The sequence below is a fragment of the Papio anubis genome, chromosome 2 (assembly GCF_008728515.1).
Source record: "Papio anubis isolate 15944 chromosome 2, Panubis1.0, whole genome shotgun sequence".
NCBI lineage: Eukaryota > Metazoa > Chordata > Mammalia > Primates > Cercopithecidae > Papio > Papio anubis.
The window spans coordinates 95866305-95883731 of NC_044977.1; the positions used below are offsets into that span (position 1 = coordinate 95866305).

A 17427-nucleotide genomic window follows, 5' to 3' on the forward strand; every position below is an offset into this window, starting at 1 on the left:
GCAGTGGCTCACACCTGCAATCCTAGCACTTTGGGAGGCCAGAAGTTCGAGACCAGCCTGGGGAACAGCAAGACTCCATCTCTACAAAAAATTTAAAATGTAGCTGGGCATAATTGAGATTTATCCTGGAATGAAAAAAAAATTAGCCAAGCATAGTGACACATGCCTATAATCACAGCTACTTGGGAGGCTAAGGAGGAGGATCACTTGTACACTCCAGCCTTGGCAATAAAGCAAGACCCCATCTCTTAAAAAAAAAAAAAAAAAAAATCTGTGATGTTCAGTATAGTAGCCGTTATTTATATGTAGGTATTTAGATTTAAATTAAGTAAACAAAACTTAAAAGTCAGTTCCTCATACATACTAGCCATATTAAAAGTGCTCAGGAGCCACATGTGGCTAGTGCCTCTGACGCACTGAATTTTAAATTGGATTTAATTAATTTAAACTTATATAGTCACATTTGGCTAGAGGCCATTGTAACAAACAGCACAGATACAGGACATTTCCATCACTGCAGAAAGTTCCATTGGATAGCACTAACTAGGTCTTAATTAAGTTGATGTTAATTAGAAAAGCAGTTGTTGACATCATGGTAATCCTAAATCCTTAGATTAGGCAGTTCAACGGTACTTCTCAATCATGCACTGGCTCCAAAAAGTGCATCTTCACTAACCTCCAGTGCCTCAGATGCATGAGCAACACTTTTTTAAAAATTTATTTATTAAAATATTTTTATTAAAATTAAAGCAGTTTTATTAAAATGAATAAGATGATAATGATTAATCAATATTAAATAAGTGCCTAATAAATACTAAATTATTCCCCAATGACTATAATAAATTCCCTTTCTTCTGATAACATACTTCTGTATCTCCTACGAGCAACACTTTTAATATAACTAGTGTGTATGAGGAACTGACTTTCAAGTTTCATTTAATTAGTTTAAATCTAAATAGCCACATACAACTAATGGCTACTACACTGAACATCACGGATCTTTTTTTTTTTTTTTAAAGAGACAGAGTCTTGCTCTGTTGCCGAGGCTGGAGTGCAGTGGCACTATCATAGCTCACTGTAGCCTCAAACTCCTGGGCTCAAGTGATCCTCCTGCCTTAGCCTCCCGAATAGCTGGGATTACAGGCATGTGACACTATGCCCATAATTTCCTATCACTTGGTGGGAAAAAAAAAAAAGGAGGCTTTTGTCATTCTGCTACAAAGTTTGATGAAAAAAGGAGAAAACTATTTAATAAAATTAGATTTAAAATATTTATGGAATATTTGAGTCTCCTTATTTGAGACAGATGAAATTAAAAAGAGACTAACCCAGAAAAGAAATCCTTTTTTTTTTGTTTTGTTTTTTTTTGAGACAGAGTCTTGCTCTGTTGCCCAGTCTGGAGTGCAGCAGTACGATCTCTGCTCACTGCAAGCTCCGCCTCCTGGGTTCATGCCATTCTCCTGCCTCAGCCTCCTGAGTAGCTGGGACTACAGGTGCCCACCACCACACCCAGCCAATTTTCTGTATTTTTAGTACAGACGGAGTTTCACTGTGTTAGCCAGGATGATCTCAATCTCCTGACCTCGTGATTCGCCCACCTCGGCCTCCCAAGGTGCTGGGATTACAGGCGTGAGCCACCGCACCTGACCAAGAAATGAAATTCTTAGAGCTAATGAAGGCCTACCTGTTCCAGGTAAAAAGTAAAGTTTCCAGCCAGGCAAGGTGTCTCACACCTGTAATCCCAGCACTTTGGGAGGCTAAGGCAGGCAGATCACAAGGGCAAGAGATCAAGACCATCCTGGCCAACGTGGTGAAACCCCTTCTCTACTAAAAATACAAAAATTAGCTAGGCATGGTGGTGCGCACCTGTAGTCCTAGCTATTCGGGAGGCTGAGGCAGGAGAATTGCTTGAAACCTAGAGGCGGAGGTCGCAGTAAGCCGAGATCATGCCACTGCATTCCAGCCTGGTGACAGAGTGAGACTCCATCTCAAAAAAAAAAAAAAAAAAGTTAACTTTCCAATTATCATTACCTGAGTGGTATCCACATCTGCAACATGATCAAACATGAAGGTCTTGGGCTCAGGGTTGGAGTGCAGCCGGAGACTCGTGGAGGAGAGCACAGATAAGCATAAGTTCTGCTCTCCATCAGCTGACCCAGATCTTTCTGCAGGAGGACGAATTCGCACAAAAACTTTGATAGCATCACCTTCATTACTAAAGACAAAAAAAAAAAAAAAGGAGCAGTGCAGTTTATTGAAGAAGAAAGAAAACTGAAAAAGGATCCAAGTCTCATATTACCTGTAATGTTTCTATAATGAGTTTCTCCAACAAAGCCGAAGACATACCCCATACAAATTTACCTCTTTTTTTGTTTGTTTGTTTTTTGAGATGGAGAGTTTTGTTCTTGTTGCCCAGGCTGGAGTGCAACGGTGCGGTCTTGGCTCACTGCAACCTCCACCTCCCAGGTTCAAGCGATTCACCTGCCTCAGCCTTCCAAGTAGCTGGGATTACAGGGACCTGCCATCACACTCAGCTAATTTTTGTACTTTTAGTAGAGACGGGGTTTCACCATATTGGTCAGGTTGGTCTTGAACTCCTGACCTCAAGTTATCTGCCCACCTTGGCCTCCCAAAGTGCTGGGATTACTGGCATGAGCCCCTGCACCCGGCCAAATTTATCTCTTTTTAAAGAGTCTCACATGACCCATTCCTTTTACTGATTTACTTCACAACAGGCACCTTCACAACCCTTTACTTGAACTCAAAGGGAGTGTGAGTTTATTTCATGGAGTAAGTAGTGCTTGTCTCTCATTTCCCTCTTACTAGCAATAATAAGTAAGTCATTCCCAAGGAGAATTATGCTACTGATTCTATTATTTTGCCTGGAAAGTGAGAGGGCAAAGGGAATATGTGATTTTCTCACATTTCCAGCTGGTTGAGGACTAAGTTAAATTTTGAAATAAGTACTCTTTACTAAGCTAAATGGTTGTTTTGAAAATATTCAATCCCTAGTCCTTTGGGAGCTCATCAAGAATATTTTTTTTCTTACCTTGTTTGGTTAGACTGACCATTTGTCACACTGCGTAACTCAGCTGGAATAAAAATAAAAAGTCATTAAAGGTCATTTAAATTGTAATATGGAAATCCTATTCTTCTCTAACATGCTCCTGCGTTGCCTACTATATTCAGCCTCCTCAGATCCCTGGCATTAACAATGTGGTGCTCCACAGCTGAGGCCTTGATCCTATTCTCATTCTATCCCAACCCATTACTGGTTATAACACCTAGTGTCATGGTGATAGAGACAGGAGACAGCCAAATGCCGTCCAGGTCATTGTGCATAACACCTAGTGTCATGGTGATAGAGATAGGAGACAGCCAAATGCCGTCCAGGTCATTGTGCACAGGGGGCTTGCCTAACATAACCACAGTGAAAAATTCCATCCCTCAACACATGCACAGTAAGGGAAATAAATCAATGCGGAGTGGCTCAGACTAAGGGCCCACATGCACACTGGGAAAATGGGGTGGAACCAATGGGAATTTGTGCCTTATGCAGGGAGAGAAGCCTGGCCTCTTCAGCTGGTGTGTTGTGGCCTGGTATTCAATCTGTGAGGTGGGAGCCTGTTGGCAGGACCTCCTTTTTTCATTGAGAGCTTTCTTTTAATAAATTCTGCTCTCCTCGCCTTTCAATGCATCTGTGTGCCTAATTTTTCCTGGTCATGTGACAAGAACCTGGATTTTAGCTGAGCTAAGGAGCAAAAAATCCTGCATCATTTTGGTGGCCTGTATAAGGACATGAGTAAAGGTGAATAAAATGTGAACAAAAAAGTCTTTTTCTCTCTCGTTTCTGAGCCTTATTGTCCTCGGACCTCTTCTGAGGGTAAAGGAAACTGTGCCCCTTTCTATCCCCCATCGCTCTCAGGGTAGGGAATGTTGGCCTCATTCCAGCCCAGCCCAGCCTTTCTGTGGCATTTTCCTTCTTTTTTTGAGACTGTAATAGCACCTATCTTTTCTTTTACAATACTGGGGGTGTTCTACCCCCAACCCAATGGCTGCAGGCTCATGCGTAGGATGGATGGGTGAGTGGCAGCTCCTTACATCCCTCCCCTCCCAGGTGGGGCTGGGGTGCATGGCCCAAGGACCCCACTTGGCTGGCTGGCTAGGGTTCCTCACCACATGCCCACAGAGTCTTCCCCTCCCCTAGCCCAGGGGCCCAGCTAGGTCCAAGCCCCAGGGAAGAAACAGCAATTAAAGATTTATCTCCCTGTTGCAGAAACTCATTCACATAAGAATATCAGGTTCTTCCTTCAGGCATCTTTCAAGCCCTGCATTTAAGCTTTTTTTCCTTTTTTCCACCAGGGATTAACTTTTATGTGAGAGGCTTTTTTTTTTTTTTTTTTTTTTTGAAGATGTTTTACTAGGCCAAGACCCCAACTATCACTGTTTATATTCTCTGTAAGGTTTCAATTATGAAAAAGGATTTGTGAGGTTGGTCTTAGGCTGTAGCCAAGCTGGTGTGCTTTCCATGTCTTTCTGTATGGCTCTGTCAGAAAGAAGGGTACCTTAGGATGGGATGCCGGCCTAGGACTCCATAGGTCCACTGTTCAAACCAGTCCGGTAAACTGGTCAATGGCAAACTTTGCTGCAGGCCTCCATCTTGTTTTACGTCCTTGGAAACGTGGCCTGTAACCACGTACCCAGTACTTTGTTTTAGCCTCTGTCATTTTACAATGGTGGCTTGGGTTCAATCCTGGCTTAAGGAATGAGTCCTTTCTGGTTTGATATCTGTGTGACCTTAGCCATTTGTTGATTCTCTTCCCCTCCACGAACCACCTTGAATTTTCCTTTCTCTGAGCACTTGGGAGGTTACCTTTGGTAAAGTTTGGAAGCCAGAAATACTGGCCACTTTACATGTTTAATATCGGGTAATAAGGGACTTAAAAGGATTTTCTTAAAAAGCGCTCAGCTTAATTGAAAGTGGATATCCAAGTTATAAGTATATTTAAAAGGCCTTTGTGTTTTTCTCTTCTTGGATCTTATTTTGTTGGGAAAAGGTTTTTTCTCAGTTAACTGAATTCTTTTTCTCCATTTTGTCTTGCCACTCTTAATGCATGCATGGGGGCCCTAAGATAATTTCTGATGGCCTGACACTCCTTGTGAGAGGAGCCAGGCACATTCCTCAGCCCCGGGCTCAAAACAAACAAGCCCAGTACAAACACATCCCATCCTCCCATCCCACCACATATCTCTCAAACTTCCTGAGCCCAGTACAAACACCACCTGGAAGGTCTCCATATGAGACAGCCGCTCAAGGTTTTAATACTAGAGTTTAGGAACCTAAAAAATTCCTTTGTTCCCTGTAACTTCGGGCTATAAAAAGCAAGCACTCTCAGACATAGGGGGCCTTGTATGCTGTGTAATGGAGGGACCAGGTTCAAACTTGTCATAAATCCTGTCAGCTTGGCTTTGACCCCTGGACTCTGGTGGTCTCTTTGGGGAACAGAGGTCTGGGCATAACATCTGGGGCTCAACCGATTCCCCAAGCCCACCAGACCCCTGGTCAACGGATCTGCTAGGGATCGATCTACCGATAGGTGAGCTGGCTCCGCTGCTTGTCTGTTCAGTTCGTATGTCTGTTCTGAATCTGAATCTGTGACTCACAGGTTCGAAACTGGCTGCATAGCGCCCTGGCGGACGCGCTATAGGACGCCAGTGGAGACCGGGTGGGAGACGCCCCTGGCTCGCCTGATCTAGCTGCTCGATCTGAACTGCCCCGGAACGCTTAAGGTTTGGGCAGTAGCTGTCTCTGATCTGAACTGCCCTCGAGCGCCGGCTTTGGGTTTGGGCAGTAGCTACCCTGATCTGCCTCCGAAGCCATGGCGTTTGGGCAGTAGCTGTCTCTGATCTGAACTGCCCCGAGCGCCGCCTATTTGGGCAGTAGCTGTTCTGATCTGAACTGCCCCGAAGGCTCTGCGTTTGGGCAGTAGCTGTCTCTGATCTGAACTGTCTCGAGCGCCAAGTTTGGGGTTTTCCAGTAGCTGTTCTGATCTGAACTGCCCCGGAAGGCCGGGTTTGGGGGTTTGGGTTGTAGTTTCTGATCTGAACTGCCCGAGCTGCTTGGCGGTTTTGGGCAGTAGCTGTCTTCTGATCTGGGTTGGTCGGAGCACTCCATCGTGGACTAACATCACAATAAGCCTCAGATTTCCTGTAGGTGATTCAAACCCACATTCCTTTACAGGAAGAGACTACAAATTATTACAGGATGTGGGTGGTAATACCCAGAGCACTCCTTTCTATCTCTCTTTGTATAAATAATTTCAAAGCATAAGAGCAAGGGGCCATGATCTTGGAAATCAGGAAAAGGAAAGCACTACTCTGTGTCAATTCTAATGGCCTGCCTTTTGATGTAGGGTGGCCACCCTAAGGGACCTTCCGACTTCATGGGTCATCAGTAGGGTAAAGTCCAAGATTTTCCTACCTTGGCGCATGGGCCACTTAGATCAAATCCCATATACTCTCATGGCAGGACTTTGCTGGAGAACCCTCCCTGGCTGTCCCTTCCAATTAGCCTCTGAACCCTGTAAGGCACTTTCTCGGTTGCTCGACCACTGGGGTAAAATCCAAGTTAAATCAACTACCCCCCCATCCTAATTCTACCTGATAGCTGGGACCTTACTGTTCACAGAAGCCCCAGGCTCCGCCCCCCAGGCTGAGAGAGGGAGGCGAGGGAGGCGGCCGGCACACACGGGCCCGCTGGATAGGAAAGTAACTTTGAAGGGCCAGCTGGGCGGACGTAGGGCGACTTCGCTGGCTAGTCCCCCCCAGCCGGACTCCACGGTGGCTTTTACCTCAGGAATAGGACCCCCAGATGACATACAGGAATCCCAGGCTCCAGTACTGGCCATTCTCCACCAGTGATCTGTATAACTGGAAGACTCAGAGTGCTCAGTTTTCAGACAACCCCAAGATTTACTGGCTTTACTGGATAGGCTGCCCACCCACCAGCCCACTTGGGATGACGCCACAGCAGCCCAATCTTGCTTACCACGAAGAGCGAGAGAATACAGGTAGCTGGTGCTGGTCCCGAACTGACTGCCAACCTCGACCTCATAACGGAACTTTCCTGATCTGGTGCTGTGCATGGGACTCAACAGGCAGATGGGGACGCTACGCTTTTATCGCCAGACTCTAATGGCAGGTCTCCGGCAGCTGTTTCAGCCTACTACACTTAGCTAAAGCATATTCTATTCTGCAGGAAAAGACAGAGAGCCCAGCCACCTACTTAGAAAGATTAATGGAAGCTTTTAGACAGTACACCCCATAGATCCACAGGCTCCAGGAAGTCAGGGCAGCTGTTGTAATGTTCGGCAAATCAGGCAGCCCCAGATATTAAGAGAAAACTCCAGAAATTAGGTAGCCATTCTGAAGAAAGCAGATTCAAGACCTCCTTCCAGATAGCCGCCCAGCGGTTTACATAATAACAGAGATACTCCACAGTGAAAGGCAATTTAAGGCCACTGAAAAATGACCAAGGTCCTGGCAGCAGTGGTACAAAGCATCTACAGCCAGAGTACACCCAACCCAGGGCGCCCCAGGCATGATAATCTGAGCAGAAAAGACCAATGTGCCTACTGCAAGGAGGCTGGCCACTGGGTAAGAGGATAAAAAGAAACAACGAGGGACAGGGACCCCTAGGCCTACACCCGCATTGCCAGCCACCCAAGATGGTGACTAGAAGACTGGGTTCGAACCCTCCCAACCTAGGGGTAATCACGGTAAGTGGAGGGGGTCCCCAGTCCAGTTCTTGGTCGACACGGGAGCATGTTCCAGTCTTAGTTAAAAGTCTCACAGCCATCCTCCAAGTCCAAAGGCAAGCTACAGGAGTTAAGAATACCCATGGACAACACAAAGAACAGTAAACCTCGAGCCAAGAATGTAACCCATTCTTTCCCCTGGTCATCCCTGAGAGCCCCTGTCCCCTATTAGGAGAGAGACTCAGCACCAAAATGGGGAGCACAGATCCATTTCCTCCCTGAGGGGCCGGCCGTGACTACCCCACAATCGCCCGGTCCGCCCTGACTATAACCCTAGAAGATGACTACTGGCTCCACCAGGAGCCGCGGCCCCGACAGCAACCCGGCTCCAGTAATATCCAGAAGCTTGGGCGAAACGGAAGGGACTAGCAAAACACCGGCCTGCCTTTGTCGAGCAGAACTTAAGCCTGGGACAGACTCCCATGGCACGCCATCCGTATGCCCCTAGAGGCGAAAGGAATTGCCTCGCGATATCCACGCTCCTGGACCCCGGGTCCTTCACCATGTCACTCTGAATACTCCATTGTTGCCGGGTACTAAAACTCGTAATAGTGGAGAATACAGAGACCTGTACAAGACTTAAGAGAAATCAATAAGAGGGTTGTGGACATATCCAACTGTGCCTAACCCGTGATACCTCCTGAGTACCTTAAACCCTAAACATCAATGGTACACTGTTTTAGATTTGAAAGATGCTTTCTTCAGTTTGCTCTTTAGCCCCTCAGAGCCAAAAAGCTCTTCATCTTCTCGAGGAATGACCCTGATAGGAGGCATAAGGGCAACTGATGGACCAGGCTACGTGAGGATTTAAAAACTCTCCTACCCTGTTCGATGAGGCCCTCCATGAAGACCCGGTGAGGCACCGACGCAAACACCCCGGAAATAACTTCATTACAGTATGCTGATGACCTCCTAATTGTTGCAAGCTGAGGACCCAAGCAGGCTTGCAGACCAAGGACCAAGGGTCTCTACAAGCTCTGGGGAATCTGGGCTACTGAGCCCTCGGCAAAGAAAGCTCAAATCTGTGTAAGCCAGAGGTAAATATTATCTAGGTACCTGCTTATGAAGGCAGCGCTAACAGACCGAAACAACTGTTCTTGTAGATCCCCAGGCCACAATCCACCGGACAAGTGAGGGAATTCCTGGGGTCGGCGGATTTCGCGGACAGGTTCTGGGTTCGCAGAACTGGCTAAACTCCTTGTATCAGGCAACCCGGGCAGCAGCGCCATTTAATTGGACAGACGAACGCTTTCCAACAGATTAAACCGCCTACTCTCGCTCGCACTGGGGCTACCTGATGTTACACAAGCCCTTCCACCTATATGCGGACGAATACGGTGTCGCCAAGGCGGTGATAATCAGAACTTAGGCTCTGGCGCCTGCTGCTCACCCGTCGTTAGCTAGACCTAGTACGCCGGGTGGCCCCTGGTTCCTCAATGATTGTACACGTTTGATGGTGCAGATCTGATGCTGATAAACTTGTCATGGGACAAGAACTATGGTCACATCTACATGCCATTAAAGGTGTACTCAAACAGCTACCTAATCGATGGATGAGTAACACCCGGCTCACCCACTACCAAGGACTACAATCCTCTCAGGATAACTTTCCTGGCCCCCAATGACTTAAACCTGCCTCCTCGCTGCTGCCCAACCCGACCTGGACTTTTCCTACTCCATGACTGCACCCCAGATACTCAGCTCAGGTGCACGGAGTTCTGAGAAGACCTGCAGGACCTACTCCTGACACCTCCTGCTGTCTACTGATGGGAGCAGCTTCATGCACGGGCGCGAGGCCTGATTGGGAGCAGCTTCATGCATCAAGGCCAGAGAGGTACGCCTGGAGCGGTAGTGACCAGAGACTGAGGTAATCTGGTACCCTGCCTCTGGGATCGCCCAGAAGGCCTAACTGATAGCTCACCTGCCTACCTTAGGGCGGGAAGAAGCTGACAAGCATACAGACAGCCGATAAGCTTTGCACAGCGACATACATGGGGCCACTTACAGGGAGCCGAGAGGGTTACTGACGCTGAAGGAAAGAGATAAAAAAACAAGCAAGAGATCCCAGCTCTGCTAACAGCCCCTATGGAGGCCAGAAAGAAGCCATTATGCATTGCCCAGGGCATCAGAAACCAACTACTCCAACTGCTCATAACTTTCTGGCAGACCAAACTGCAAGGAATGTGGCAAAGGCCCCAGCCAACCTCCTTACACCCAGCTCCTCTGACCCGGCCCCGACTACATATTTCCGAATATTCAGAACAAGATCTCAGTGGACTGACAACTTCCCTGAAACAAATCCAGAATGGGTGGTGGACTGATAATACTAATGACCAAACCATACTAACAAAAAATTAGGACAACAGGTGTTAGAACACATTCACTCTAACTACATCTACCTAAAGCCCAAGGATGATAGACCTGATCAGGACGCCTCCCAAGCTCAAAATCAGACATATAGCTGAGACGGGCCAGCAGAATGTGAGTTGCAGAAAGTCTGCCAGCTAACAACGATACCCCAATCCGCTGCAACAGGAACAAGGCTCAGGGAACCAGGCCTGGTATCTACTGGGAAGTAGATTTTACTGAAATAAAGCCAGGAAAGTACGGGTACCGGTAATTTTACTTGTCTTGTAGATACTTTTTTCAGGGTGGACTGAAGCATCTCTAACCAAAAAGAGAAAACTGCTCAGGTCGTGAAAGTAAAGAAAATTCTGAAGATATCCTTCCAGGTATGGCTTCCCATTCAGATAGGGTCAGGATAATGGGCCCGCCGCTAAGGTAAGTCAGGATTTGGCTTCCATCCTTTGGGGGCAAATTAAACTCCATTGCTTTACAGGCCCCAGAGTTCGAGATACAGTATACTAACCCACCTTTAAAAGAGACCTTTTAACTAAATTGACTATGGAGACTGGGTGCTAATTGGGTAGTCCTTCTCTCCACGCCTGTTCCGGCCCGGGTAATACCCTCTTACAGACTGGGCCTTTACCTCATGAAATCATGCATGGTAGACCCCACCCCTAGTTCCCAGCCTAAAAGATGATCTGCCAAGTCTGAAACAGAAATGTCTCTGAACTCATTTTCCCATGCCTTGCAGAAAATTCATCAAGAAATCTGGGCCTGCTGAAGGAACTATATGAGACCGGTCCCCACGACACCCCATCCGGCACTCAAAGGGGAGACTGGGTCCTGGTCAAGCGACACCGACAAGAGACCTAGAACTCAGGTGAAAGGACCACTCCAGGTACTCCCAACCACACCCACCGCCTCTAAAGGTAGAAGGCATCGGCTGATTCACTACACCGCCAAATGTGGACCCAACCTCCCACTTCCTGGGACTAATCATCATGCTGAAGCACCGACACGTGGACTGTGGACAGAGCTAAGAACAACTCTTAAACTCACTCCTGCCGATAGCATAGCTCTTCCACTGCAAACATGCAGTTAGGTAGTCTGACTCTAACGTTAGTCGCCTCGAAGCAAAACATAGCCAGCTCCTAATCCCTTTGTCTGGAGATTCTGGCTTTATGAAACCAAACCCACCCTGGGCAACCTCTATAGTCTCGGAAATTAGTGGCCAGTGCAGATTGCCCCTCCTCAGGGTGCAATAGCCCAATTTTACTAAATTTTACCGGATTCCCAATAGCCAACCAGTGGCACCAATGATATGCTTCTCAGTATGATCAGATTCAATATAATTGTAAGTACCTATTGCGGCACCAAAGTGCTGGCTAACCCTTATAACTATTGTATCGCCCATAAATAACGGTGGGGTGGAAAAGAATGATAAACCCCAGATGGCCCTTCCATCAGACGAGATGGAGTCCTTTCATATACATGGATAAAGACCCCTGAACTCCCGCTGACCACCAACACGGGCTGTATACTACTCCTCCCGGGCCTCCCATACATGGCCTAGTAGTCACTTATCTGTATGGGGTCTAGTACGGCCCCTGGTCCATGGAAATATCCAGCCACAAGAAAACCACCTGGACAAGGATTTCACGCCCTTTTCCCCTGGCTAAAATTATTGCAAGAAGGATTAGAACTTGCTAACCTTACAGGACTTCACAGCCTGTCTGGGTTGCTTTCTGTGTGCTAACAATTTCTAGGGCTGCCCACCGCTAACTCAGCTGTCCCCTGCCATGGGATCCCTACCTGCCCAAGCCAACAACCACCGCAACCTCTCATATGCCCTATCCCTAACGTGCCACTATAACTCCCAAAACCCCAGCCAAGAAAAGTTTCTACTGTTTCTCACAGGAACTAATTCCAGCCTCCCCAGCATCACTGCACCACACATCACCTTAAGGGCTCTGTCAGGCATATTCCTTCTGGTGTAATGGAACATTATCTAAAACCTATCGGGCCTGTTACCAACCACTGTACCTCTGTCACATTAGTTCCCCTTCGTTGACTTCTACTTACTGCCGGGCTAATTCTAGGGTATACCGTAACTGGACTAGTGCTGTTATTCACCTAGTCCCTAGACTGAGACCTGCACTAAGCTTCTCATTGCAGGAATCTCCCTCACCGCACCTTCATGGCAGTCGATCATGTGGGGGAGCCTTAGGTCACACCTCATAGAAAGTAACAAGTTGTACCAACACTTGCTATGGAGGGCCAGCTGAGTCCTTGCTCTCCTCCAGCAGCGGCAGCTCACTGGCCCCAGCATGCAGGTAACCTTGCAGAACCGAGGGCCTTAGACCTACCACTGCTGAAAAAGGTACATGTATGTTCCTAAAGGAAGACTGTTGTTTCTACATAAAATGAATCAGGGACTTCAGGGAGGACCGTGGTCCAACAGTTAATAACTATAAGTTACACAGAAGTAAGAACACGGCAGTTTGTTTAGCTGTGACCAATGGTGGAACTCACTATGTTTTCTCTGTTAGCCTTCCTTGGACCCCTAAGTTGAGTCTTCTATTTCTTAAGCATCAGAGGGACTCTGTGGTGTTGTTAATAACAGAATTTTTGCGTTCGTTAGAGAAAGGTTTGACACTGCACAACTCAGGTCCTCAGAGCCCAATACCAACCTGTGTGCTGGAAACAGAATCAGGACTTGCAAGACCCAAGATTGGCTCTAGAGATAACTGAAAAGAAGGGGGGAATGAGGAGCCAGGCATTATTCCTCAGCCCCCGGCTCAAACAAACAACAAGCCCAGCACAAACACATCCCATCCTCCTGTATCCCACCACATATTTCTCAAACTTCCTGGAGCCCAGTACAAACACATCCCATCCTCCCATCCCACCACATATCTCTCTAAACTTCCTGAGCCCAGTACAAACACCACTGGAAGGTTCCTATAAGGAGACAGCCGCTCAAGGTTTACTGAAAAGCTGAACTGAAAAAATTCCTTTGTTCCTGTAACTTTCTCAAGAAAAGCAGCACTGCATTGTTAGGGGGCCTCTATGCTGTGTAATGGAGAGGGACCAGGTTCTAACTTGTCATAAAGATCCTTGCCACTTGGCTTTGACTCTGGACTCTGGTGGTCTTCTTTGGGGAACAGAGGGTCTGAGCATAACACTTGGGGAAAACAGAAAAGGCTCCACGGATTCCATTTTGGGAGAGACCTTTGTTTTCCTATTGGAGACCCAGGAATTAGAGGTGGACGGATCCCTCCCAAAATCTGTTTTTGTCTTCTGGCTATATCTGTTTACTAGGCCCTAGAAACTAAGACATGTTTCCCACCAAGGTAGCGCTGGCCCCACTCAGAGGCTAATTGTCCAGTTATGAAATTGGTGAACAGAAGGCCGGGCGCCAGCTCCGCCTGTAATCCCAGCACTGAGGCCAGAGCGGGCTGGATCACGAGGTCAGGAGATCGAGACCATCCCATAACACGGGTGAAACCCTCGCCTCTACTAAGAAATGGCTGGGCCGGGCGTAGGTGAAGCAACCCCAGCCACCGGGAGGCTGGAGGTCGTGGAGAATGGCTGAACCCGAGGCGGAGCTTGCAGTGAGCTGAGATCCCCGCCACTGCACTCCAGTCTGGGCGACAGCGACTGGCCCCAAAAAAAAAAAAAAAAAAAAAAAGAAACGGTGAAATAGAAAATCTAGCCATTGATCTCTCTGCCTGTGTAGTTATGTATGTGTTGTGTGTGTGATCTCTATAAACAAGAGTTCTAATTAATTGGCCTAAAGGAAAATAAGCACTTAGATCAAATATTTTTAAGAAAGAAGAGCTGTGGTACCGTTTAGTTCACATGACTTTAATCTTTGAAAAATAAAAACAGCCTTAAAAATTATTGGTAAAATTCAGATGTCATCAAAATGTACATGTTTGCCTAGGGTTAAAGGACTGTTTTGAATTAGATAGGATAAAGCTAAATGTTTAAACAAGTAGTGGAAGGACTGTAAAAATTAATCTTGCAAAAAAAATTCCTTGTGTGAACATACTGATTAAATTCAAAAGGGTATTATATGGCTTTTCTGTAAATTGAGCATTGAAATAAAAGCACAACGAGGGTCTCTTAAGGCACCAATCTGCTCTTTAGCTAAATCTGTAAAGGGCTGTCATAAAAGGTTTTTGCTTTTTAAAATTTCCGAGCCATCATTTTGGCAAAATAAATAACTTATGGTAATCTGGAATTCTATTTCATAAAAATCAAATGTTTTAAACCTCTAACATATTCAACAGGCTTCCCAAAATCAAACTTCAGTTTCAAAATTGTCTTTCCTGACACCTAGCTTTGGGATGCTACAGAGGGCCCCTGGCACATCCAGAAGAGAGGTAAACAGATTACCTGACATGTTTAGGTAAACAGATTACCTGACATGAGATTGCCAAAATAATGTTTAATCTTCTTCAGGTTATATTTTAGGGAATAGTATTAATATATGTTCCAAAATTGTATGGGATTTCTAAAATTCTGGTGTCTGACCATCAAAATGGAATCTGTGGTGCCTTTTCTGTTTTTTCCAAGGAGTCCCAGGCCATCAGAAATTATCTTAGGGCCCCATCAGGAGTATATGCTATCAATCACAATTAAGGTTGTTATGTTATTATAAACCACAGAGATAACCACATTTATTTGTCAATTTTGTTTCTGACTGTAACTACTCTGGACATTTTGTTATTCACAGATAATTGTTGTCTTGTTTTCATCCTCTTCAAAAGGTGGTTTATAATCAGCCATAGAACTTTCGTAGGTGCTCTCAAATGCAGGTTTCTGATAACTTTGGAGATTGTGACATTAGAATAAAGAAAAAACAAACAGGACTCATGAAGAGTTGAAATGTTCATGAATATCAAGCTAAACAAGAGTTAACTGGATGGACTTAATGAATACAAAACTGAAGTAATCTTTTTGACTTTTGCTTGGAACATTGCCAATCCTTGTTTTGTTTTTCAGAGTCAAGGAAACTATTTTGAACTATTTTACAGCCTTTAATAATTGAGTAAGGTATACTCCTGTGAACAAAATTTGAAGCGTGTTTGTCTCTCTCCCTCTCTGCCTAGCTTCTCCAGAATTTGGAAACTAGTTGTGAGTATTCTTAACTTATGACAATATAGTTGTTTGCATCAGTGCAATAAGAGTCCATTTTCTTTGCAACAGGACACAACTGAAGATACTAGTTGTTTTGCCAAGGCCTTTGACTGGAATGGTATGCTTCCCTTTAAGGAGTCAAGCTTGACTTGCAGAGCTGATAAAAGCTCCTTGGGGCCAGGCGCAGTGGCTCAAGCCTGTAATCCCAGCACTTTGGGAGGCCGAGACAGGCGGATCACGAGGTCAGGAGATCGAGACCATCCTGGCGAACACGGTGAAACCCCGTCTCTACTAAAAAAAAATACAAAAAACTAGCTGGGCGAGGTGGCGGGCGCCTATAGTCCCAGCTACTCGGGAGGCTGAGGCAGGAGAATGGCGTAAACCTGGGAGACGGAGCTTGCGGTGAGCTGAGATCCGGCCACTGCACTCCAGCCTGGGCGACAGAGCAAGACTCTGTCTCAAAAAAAAAAAAGTTCCTTGGGAAAACTGGCCTCATACCTTGCCTACACAGTCCTAATCTGTGGTGAGTAAAAAGTGTCACTTTTTAACAGGCCCAGGAACCCTATGCTCTTGGGACCTCAAGAAGAGAGTTTACCCAACTCACAAGTATTTGAGGGTACAAACCCATGGCTCGGCTCAGCTTTAGAAAGTCCTATCTGAGATTCCTTGTGGAATACAGTTCCATCAAAGCCAATCTAAAAGTCCTGTGTAAAAATAATTCTTGCTGCACTTCATGCAAATAATCAAGCCAAGTATAAGACTAAAGTCTATTTTGCAAACAACTCAGTCCTATCATGCTTTGTTTTTAAGAAAAATGAGGACTGGAGAGAGATAAATTACGTTTCAAAACTTATCACTAAATTCTAGACCCACTAGTTGTTTTCAAGTTTTTTGCCTAGTTTGTTTAAAAACTAACCCTGCTTATTCCTGTGATCCAACCAGAGATCTCCGACTATAGCCCAGAAGGAACAAAGGGGGACGGGTAATGTAAAAATCTGAATCTATATTCTAGTTCTGAGCAATTATCCTGCAAATCCTGCTAGGTGGTGGGAATAAATAGGGTGCCTGTCATCTAGAGGTTTCTTTTTTGGGAAAGTAAGACCAAGGTAGCTAACCAAAACCAAGCTCCATGCACCCAAATCTTAGCAAACATAACCATAGCCACCAGTTATCTGGGTGTGACACAGGACATCCTTTTCTTTCCCTTGGAGGAGGACTCACTTCCACAGCTTCACCTTAGCATTCAGCTTATGATAAGGAGTCCATACAACCCCTGAGACACATTTTTGGTTCCAAACTCAATTCCAAACATCAGGTCCCTAAGGAAAAAAAAAAAACAAAAAACTGGATCTGAGGGATCCAGAGGTAGATGGTAACAGAAGTTAAAAAGCACATCACAGGTGAGCATGACTAATTCCTGCCAATTAAGCCAAGCCTCCTGTTTCATGGATAAACATCATGCTAGTATCCATGACATAAATGAGGTCTAGAGAACTTGAAGGCTACTGACAGCAGGGGAGATAGGGCATATGTGGGTAAGAGTGGATATTTCCACCTCCTAGACCCCCCTGTTAACATGGGGGAAAGTCGCTCTGACATCCATGGGTGGCACCCTGTGATGGTCACCGGGTCTTGGGGATATAAGGACAAAAGAAATAAAAAGGGACACCTCGCTTTCTCCCTCCCTCACCTACCCTGGGTATTCGCTAGGAAGAGAAAGGAACCAGGGACACCTGCTCCCCTCTTTCTTGATGGATAGCCATTCATCTTCAATCTGTCCCCTTTTTGAACGCATCCTGAACCCCTGGGACTCCTTTGAAAAAAACACCTTCTTTTTTCCATTTCCTATTGTGTCCTCTCTTCACAGATAGGTAATTGTGTCTCCTTACTACAGGACAGTCCCCTCGAATCCATCCTCTAAACTGCAAAAAGTTAATTTCCCAAACCTTAAACTTGAGATTGGTTTAGGATTGGGCTTGGGGGAAGGGAACCCAGAAGACTGACATGCCGGCAAAAGGGTAAAAGTTTTTTTTAACCAATCGGGCTTTTGGCCTCCCTCACCCTGTGCAAACCAGTAAAAGGCCTCAGGATTTTCAAGCTGTTCTTCCCCCGTCCTTGT

General features: G+C 46.0%; 1 protein-coding gene across 1 annotated transcript in view; it reads right to left on the bottom strand.

The window, feature by feature from the left end:
• The window catches only part of KIF15 (kinesin family member 15), a 99692-nt gene that overhangs the window by 76876 nt on the left and 5389 nt on the right, over positions 1 to 17427 (bottom strand). The window contains exons 2-3 of the mRNA XM_031663413.1: positions 3050 to 3092; positions 2032 to 2215 (exon numbers count right to left, since the gene is read on the bottom strand). Of these exons, the coding sequence (XP_031519273.1) occupies positions 2032 to 2215; positions 3050 to 3092 (227 nt within the window). The remainder of the gene's footprint in view (positions 1 to 2031; positions 2216 to 3049; positions 3093 to 17427) is intronic.